Source organism: Triticum dicoccoides, chromosome 7B, assembly GCF_002162155.2.
Source record: "Triticum dicoccoides isolate Atlit2015 ecotype Zavitan chromosome 7B, WEW_v2.0, whole genome shotgun sequence".
NCBI classification, from domain to species: Eukaryota; Viridiplantae; Streptophyta; class Magnoliopsida; order Poales; family Poaceae; genus Triticum; species Triticum dicoccoides.
In genome coordinates, this window is record NC_041393.1 from 83,460,118 (window position 1) to 83,468,407 (window position 8,290).

At 45.7% G+C, this 8,290-nt stretch overlaps 1 protein-coding gene across 2 annotated transcripts; it reads left to right on the forward strand.

Annotated features, from left to right (window-relative positions):
- The first annotated feature begins 834 nt into the window (after positions 1 to 834).
- On the forward strand, positions 835 to 3,076 carry LOC119340695. Of its 2 annotated transcripts, none has more exons than XM_037612615.1 (3): positions 835 to 1,016; positions 2,489 to 2,649; positions 2,821 to 3,076. In XM_037612615.1, exons 1-3 carry the CDS (start codon positions 915 to 917, stop codon positions 2,963 to 2,965), a joined length of 408 nt encoding a protein of 135 aa, XP_037468512.1. In that variant the 5' UTR covers positions 835 to 914; the 3' UTR covers positions 2,966 to 3,076. The 2 variants fall into 2 exon arrangements, with proteins under 2 accessions (XP_037468512.1, XP_037468514.1); XM_037612617.1 differs by having other exon boundaries at positions 2,492 to 2,649.
- The last annotated feature ends 5,214 nt before the right edge of the window (positions 3,077 to 8,290 follow it).

Consider the following 8,290-nt stretch of genomic DNA (forward strand, 5'->3'; position numbering starts at 1 on the left):
TCAACAACAACATTCGAGTATTTATCATTTCACACGTGCATATGAGTTTTTCACTGAATCACATATTCCAGAATCATAACAGTTATAACATGAAATATAAACTCTTAATTATGAAAATAGAAATACAATAATACAATATTATTTCCTCTAGGGCATATTTCACCAAAAAAACAGGTTTTTTTTTCTTCGGTGAGAGGCACAAATTTGCTTCCAGGAAAGTAAAAAGTGTATTTTTGCTTCCATGAGAGGCATATATTTGCCTCCCACGGAGGGACAAGTTTGCTGCCATGAGAGGCACAACTATGCGAGAACCATGCTTCCAATTCAAAAAAATTCCATCTGATTTTTCCTTGTTTTTTCGTGAAAAAGGCCATCAAAACCTATTAACATGGTAATTAGTCTCAAAGATCTTGACGCGAGAAATCCAACGGTGAAAACGGTTCAAAATTTGGACGCACGGTTTAAGAGATAAAAATGTTTTGAATAAACGAATCAACGAAAAAAGGAAAAACACCCAGGTTGCGACAAGTGACTCGCTGCATGTGCATTGTTTTGTCGCAACCTCGGAAGATGGAGTGATCTTTACAAGAAGTATTTTTTTTGTGAGAAAAGCAAGAAGTATTCCTTGGATAGTGATTTTGGTATTTCGGGCTTCTTTTGTGGTGTGGGCCTTAAAACACTCGGGACGACGTTCTTTCGTCCGTCGTTGTTGTCGTTGTTGGTTGGTGTGAAGCAGGCCCAAGATGCCGGGTGGCCAGCCCATCCGAGTCCGTCCACCAAGAAGAGCTACAAAAGGCAGCGGCTCTCGGGTACCGCAACAAAGACGAGGCCCCGGATCGATCGAGGAAGCAAGCAGCTGCACCCAAACCCTAGCCGACGCCCCCTCCTCCTCCTCCGGATTCTTGCGGCGTGCGATGTGCCGGTGCCATGGCGCTGCGCTCTCCCTCCAGCACTTCGAGGCGGACTCGGGACCCCGTTATTCGCCGCCGGCGGACTCTCTGCCTCCCACCTCTCAGGTAGCTAATTGCGCTCTCGTTCGTTCGATCCACCTACTATGCCTGCAATTCGCTGCCCGACTGCCTTGTTCTGACTTTTAACACCAAATTAACCCCATCAAACGGGTTTTATGCTAGTAACAAATCAAATTATATGATGCGCCTTAGCCTTTTCCCCAGACAATAACAAAGATATTGGTTTGATGCAATTTCCTAATTCAGACCCTTGTTAGGAGAGGGTTTCTGTAATTTGACCCAATAATGGTGAATATTGCCAATAAGTGCCGGATTCAAGTGGAGGCCTATCTTACAATAACAAAGATATTGGTTTGATGCAATTTCCTAGTTCAGACCCTTGTTAGGAGAGGGCTTCTGTAATTTGACCCAATAATGGTGAATATTGCCACTGAAATGTGCACAATAAGTGCCGGATTCAAGTGGAGGCCTATCTTAGATTTTTGTGCTAAATTTTTTACTTTTGCTTGCTTGAAGAAGTGGTGATAATTACTCAGTGGTTGGGTTTGGCCCCTGGCCCTGCTCGCACATTGACTACACAGTGGATATGATGAACCCCTTTTATATGCACATAAATCTAAGATGAAAAAATTGGTACTTTTGCACTGTAGTTTGAAAAATTTGGTGCTTTTGCAGAGTAGAGTAGTTTTTACTGAAGCAATCTGTAGTGGTTGGGCTTGGCCCCTGGCCCCGCTAGCACATTGACTACACTGCTGATATGATGAAACATTGATTCCATGATATATGGGCATTTGATTTACTTTGAGTGAAGAAGAGTATGCCATCTCTTAGTTTCCCTTAGTGACTTTTTGTGGTTCTTCTGCTGTACTGTTGTTAAACCATTTCCCAAACCCACTCTAGTAGTATAAATTTGATAGCTTTAGACATACTGGTGACAAATCTTCTGAACGTTTGATAGTATGGATTCTAGAAGGACTACTGTTAGCCAATTGCAGCCATGCATGCTCTGTCGATCGTTAGCATCCACTAACATGCATGAATAGCTGCTTTAACTCATGTATCACTATCAAACGGTTTATATGCTAACAAATTATATGATGCGCCTTAGCCCTTTCCCCAGACAATAACAAAGATATATGTTTGACGCAATTTCCTAGCTCAGATCAGACCCTTGTTACGAGATGGTTTCTGTTTTATTTTAACTTAGTGACATTTTGTGTTTCTCGAAATATAACTTTAACCTATTTTATAGCTTCTATATTAATGATGTTGTAACTTGTACTGTTAAATCATTTATGAAAACATGTACTGTAATATAAACTTCATGTAGTCAATCTTGATAGCTTCTAGGCATACGAGTGGTCAAACTTTTGAAAGTTTGATAGCATGGATTCTGAAAGGACAATGTTGGCCAATTGCAAGCCATGCTCTATCGGTTGCATCCACTAACATACATGAATAGCTGTTTTAGAATATATGCATTACCGTCTCAACTTTATTTCTGTAATTAACCCTAGCAGGCTGGATCGGACAATGGAGCTAGAGCTGGTGTTGCTATGAAGGTGAAGGAGGCTGAACATATGTTGGCAAATTTAGAAGAAGAGGGAGTGGAGATAGATGGCAACATAGCTAGTATTATTAATGATGAGATAACTAGAATTAAAGCTGAAGCTGAGAGGTAACTAATTGGAAGCCACTCCCTCCGTTTCAAAATAGATGACACAACTTTGTACTAACTTTGTACTAAAGTTAGTATAAAATTGTGTCATCTATTTTGGAATGGAGGAAGTACAACTTATTTGATTTGCACTCAAATGAAACAATCCTAATATGCACGTCCTTTTCATAGGGAGAAGATTATCAATGTGCTGACAAGGAATGGGCGGATGGTACTGCTCACTATTGCATCTGCTGCTGCTGGTTTCTTCCTGGGAGGGGAATGTTACGAACGGGCCCTCTATGCGCAACTGGCCATGATTTTTGGTGAACCATAGCATAGGACTTACGGGTCCACTCTGCTTATGGTATGTAAACCAAGCAGGTTGTCTTGGTAAAACATTGTTACCTAACTATGGTATGGAAAACCTGTTTATGTTGTCTAATAATTTAGGGAACTGTTTACATGCGGCGCGCCGGCCGAAACGCTCGGCCGGTCGCTCGTGAATCGTTGGATCGGGGTGACATCCACGCCCATGTAACAACGCGCACTGAAACGTGTCTCCGTCGAAGCCGCATGCGTGGGAACACGTGGCTGTGGTGGCCCACCCACCGTTCGCCAGCGCACCTGCCTTATCGCACCTGCCTTATCCCCTCTCGTTCTTCTCTCGTTCATCCACAAATCCACAAGATAAAGCCGTCATTTTTGCCCCAAAGCCCATACGGTCAAGCACAAGCCCACCTCAAACGCCAACCATGGCCATACAACGCCGTGCTTAAATTCCATGCAGCGCTCGCCCACGCCGCCCCCCCCCCCTCCCTCCTGAGCTCTCCCTTTTCCGATCTGCGTGATGCTAGAACGGCGGGTGACCAGAAATGATGGGACCGTATTCAACGTTTGCTGGAACCGCCCTGGTAATTTGCTACCACCCGCGGTCACCATTTTTTCGCTGCAACCTGCATCAGCGTTTGGCTACGACCTGGGCAGCACTTTGCTGGACCTAGCGTCGGCATTTGCTGCAACCGGCCAGGCGGCATGCTGGAAGTATCCACCGTTGCTAAAATTGGACGCATTCCTGGCCGCCAACTTTTTTTTGCTGGAACCAGCATTATGTTTTGTTGGAACCTGCTAGTTCTTTTGCTACAATCTTTTTCTTTGAAATTTCTGATCGTGACTTTCTTGTAGCAACCTTTGTTAATTTTAGCTGGAACTAGTTAATTTTTTGCTACAACCGACTATTAGAGGTTTTTGCTACTGAGATTTTTTTGCTGGATCAGTGGCTTTTTTTGCTACAACCGATGTATTTTTTAGCTGGAACCGACTAAATATTTTGCTTCAATTGACCATTTTTGGTTTTTGCTACCGAATTCTGTTTTTTGCTGGATCAGTGGCTTTTTTTGCTACAACCGGTGTCTTTTTAGCTGGAACTGACTAAATGTTTTGCTTCAGTGGTTTTTGCTACCGAGTTTTTTGCTGGATCATGGCAGTGCTAGTCGATGGTGGTGGTGAGCCGAAGCCGCCGACACGAGAATTTTTTCTACAACCATGACGACTGTGGGATGGAACCGGTCAACAGTAGAAGCTGACACACAATCTGCGGCGGTGCTGCAATCCCGGTGGCCGTGAGACGAGGGACGGCAAGCTGACAACAGCATCGGTCCCGCCGGGGCTGCCGACGCCGACGAATGCGTTTACCGCATCTAGCGAAGGAGCAACACGGCAGAGGAGGCGTGGTCTGGTGGCGACTACGCACTTTCCAGAGATGGGACCCAATAGAGGAGGCGTGGTCTGGTGATGACTATGCATTTTCTAGTGGTGGGAGATTAGAGGACCAGATCTGACGGTTAGGGAGAAAAGAATCGAATGGACAGGGTATGACCGGCCGAACTACTGGGCCGGTGCGCCGGCGCAGATCACTCGCCAATAATTTATGTGCTATACCGGGGATTTTGGCAGCTTGATGTAACTCTTACTGTTAACTCCATGTGCTGTTCTAAGCTGCATGGAGCAGGTGCTTTGTTAAGTACTGCATGTTAATTAGTGTTTGGTAATTGAATCTGGTCTGCGTGTTCATTATCTATGGATTGTCTGTGATAATTTATAGAATAATTCATGGTATGACACTTAATCGAATGGTGATTTAGTATTTCTGGCTTCACTCGCATAGACTGCTTGCAGAAATCATACATTGTCACTGTTGTCATATATTGGAATCTCTGCTATAAAAAAACTAAAGGAACCGGCTTTGGCAAAGCAGCTAACCGAGTTGCAATTTGTTGCTTTCCTCCTTTTCTAAAAACTAGCATTGCAACGGGAGAATAAAACACATGCTTCTAGCTTAATAAGCACGACTCAAAACCCCTTCATAGATTCACGTTATCTATTTTAACGTACCGCCTCATCCATTTTATTGCTTACCCTCGTTCCTGCCTTTATCAACCATGATCGTGATGGCCATCTGATTGTGTTGCGTCCCAAAGTGGCCAACCCCCCATTGCCTAAACCCTAAATCCACTCACACTTGCCACTGAACCACACCTGAGTCCGGCGGCGCGCGCCCGGCCGCCGCCCGCGCAGCCCTGGCCTCCGTCCGCGCATCGTGGCCGTCCCGCGTCTCCCTCGTCCGTCCGTTCGCCGCCGTAGCAAGCAAGCTTGCTCGCATCGATGGGCGGCTGGGCGGACGGGCCGCAGCGGTGCGGCGGCGAGCTTCAAGGCGTTGGCGGGAGCTGAAATTCCCCAACTGCTAGCCTTGACTGATATTCGGGGCCCTGGCAAAATTGCCTCCGAAACTGAAGATACACGGGTTTCGGGCCTGTGTTCACAGGGCCGGTAAAAAAATTTAAGGATCAGACGATTTTAAGGGGTCTATTCGGGTTCGTTTTTTCCACTGAAACTGTAAAAAGCGGTTATTTTACGGGTTTGACCACCTATACGGGTTCTGCTAGAGATGCTCTTATGGTATGTAAAACCAAGCAGGTAGTCTTGGTAAAACATTGTTACCTAACTATGGTATGGAAAACCTGTTTATGTTGTCTAATAATTGTTGTGCTATATACTGGGGATTCTAGTAGGTAATGATGTAACTCTTATTGTTTTTTTTTCGGGAAAACCTCCAATCTATTTATTTTTAATCATGGCAGTACAACGAACACCAGAAATCAAAATTACATCCAGATTCGTAGACCACCTAGCGATGACTACAAGCATTGAAGCGAGCCGAAAGCGCGCCGCCGTCATCGCCGGAGTCGGACACAACTTATTGTAGTAGACAGTCGGGAAGTCGTCGTGCTAAGGTCCCATAGGACCAGCACCACAGAACAACAACCGCCGCCGATGAAGAATAACGTAGACCGGAAGGATTCAAACTGAAAACACACGAACATGGACGAACAACGACAAGATCCGAGCAAATCCACCAAAGATAGATCTGCCGAAGATACACCTCCACACGCCCATCAACGATGCTAGATGCATCGTCGGAACGGGGGCTGGGCGGGGAAACCTTTATTCCATCTTTAGGGAGCCGCCACCGTCTCGCCTTCCTGAGCAAGACAAAACCCCTAACAAGATTGAAAAAATCGACTAAAAACGAAGCCCTCCCGCCGGCCCTTGCCAGGATCCATCGTGTCTCCATGGCCCTAGGGCCACCGGAGACGAGGCGGACCTGTGCTGGCGCCGGAGACAGGCACAAACCCTAAGCTGCATGGAGCAAGTGCTTTGTTAAGTACTACATGTTAATTAGTGTTTGGTAATTGAATCTGATCTGCCTGGTGATTATCTATGGATTGTCTGTTGTGATAATTTATAAAATAATTCATGGTATGGCACTTAAATGGTGATTTAGTATTTCGCTTCACTCGCATAGACTGCTTGTAGAAATCATAAATTGTCAATGTTGTCATATACTGGAATCTCCGCTCTCAAACAAGAAAAAGAACCGGCTTTGGCAAAGCAGCTAACCGAGTTGCAAGTTGTTGCTTCCTCTTTTTTTAAGCATATATCGAGCCACGCCCCCAACAAGCCCCCCTTTCAAGTCCCTTTATTATCGCTGGCGCTGAAAAATCGTCCCAATCACGTTCCAGAAGCCCACTTTTCATCTGTTAGGGTCAAATTTGAAGCCGGCGGACCAAGGGAGGTCCTATTTGGCGTTGTAGGCGCCCGAGCATGGAAATGGCGCCTACAGCGCGCCCTCTGTGGGCTTTTTAAGTGCGGCCCAGGAAGATCTCGTGAAAAAATAACGCATAAAATTAGCGCCACAGGGAATCGATCTCAGGCCATACAACCCTGCCGCTGCTTAGCTTAACCACTAGACCACCAGAATGCTAGTGAACAAAAGCAACGCGAACTGTATTAGGACTAATGCAACCACGTTATTTATTACTCAACCATTTACTATACCACTTGGATTTTTGAGTTATTTGCAAACAATTTAGAAACTGTCCATTTTCTTTAATGAAAAACAGTTCATCAAATTTCGAAAAAAGTTCATCAGGTTTGATAAAAAATTCATCGAATTTGAAAAAAGATCATCAATTTTGAAGAAAAAACCTTCGGATTTAAAAAAGTTCATCGATTTTGAAAAAAAGTTCATCGGATTTGAGAAAAGTTTACCGATTTTGAGAAAAGTTCATCGAATTTGGAAAAAAGTTCATCGAATTTTGAAAAAAAGTTCATCAATTTTGAAAACAGTTCATCAGATTTGAAAAAGTTCATCCTATTTGAATAAAAGTTCATCGAATTTGAAAAATAGTTCACAAATCTGAAAAAAGTTCATCGATTTGAAAAAAAAGTTCATCGAACTCGGAAGAAGAAAAAGGAAAAAACAGAAAACAAAAAAGGAAAAAAAGAAAACAGAAAAGGCTAAAAGAAAGTAAAAGTTCATTCTAAACAAAGCAGGTGCGTTGGTGTGCTGGTTTCACCCACGGTACTACGTGCCCCAGGTCCTTTGTTCGAATCACACCTAACACATGTCTTTTTTGCTTCTGAAAACAGAGAAGAAAAAAAGTTATTGGGCCGGCCCATCGCGCGAACGCTGTAGGCGCCGGTTCGCCAAATAGGAAACCCCGCGGACCAAGGCCGAACTCGACGTGCTGGGGGTGCCCGGGGGCACCGGGGTAAACGGTTGTTGGAGCGAAAACAAGCGGGCCCGCCGAGTCAGTGACTCGGCGCCTCCATTGTACTCATCGCCTCGGTTCCTGCAGGAATCAAAACGAAGGCTGCCGCGCCGGTCAGTCTTCCATTGATGCCTCATGGGAAGCGCAGTGAAGGCGTGGCGACGCGCGTCCCGCACGCTCCTGCCATGCGTACACACGGCGGACATCCTCTCGCCACCCACCCACGGTTATAAATGTCGCCCCTCCCTCGCTCGTTAACACACACTCCCTCGCCACAAAACCCTCTCCCGGTCTCCCGCTGACACTCCTCTCAACCTTTCACCGTCGACGCGCGTCACTCCTCTCCGGTTCGCCAAATAGGAAACCCCGCGGACCAAGGCCGAACTCGACGCGCTGGGGGTGCCCGGGGGCACCGGGGTAAACGGTTGTTGGAGCGAAAACAAGCGGGTCCGCCGAGTCAGTGACTTGGCGCCTTCATTGTACTCATCGCCTCGGTTCCTGCAGGAATCAAAGCGAAGGCTGCCGCGCCGGTCAGTCTTCCATTGATG

What these genes read in the sequence shown, in the direction of transcription:
- LOC119340695 (XM_037612615.1), top strand. Translation starts at nt 915, where the DNA reads ATGTGCCGGTGCCATGGCGCTGCGCTCTCCCTCCAGCACTTCGAGGCG. An exon ending in CTCTGCCTCCCACCTCTCAG is followed by an intron (nt 1,017 to 2,488) that starts GTAGCTAATTGC and finishes AATTAACCCTAG; the next exon opens with CAGGCTGGATCGGACAATGG. An exon ending in ATTAAAGCTGAAGCTGAGAG is followed by an intron (nt 2,650 to 2,820) that starts GTAACTAATTGG and finishes TCCTTTTCATAG; the next exon opens with GGAGAAGATTATCAATGTGC.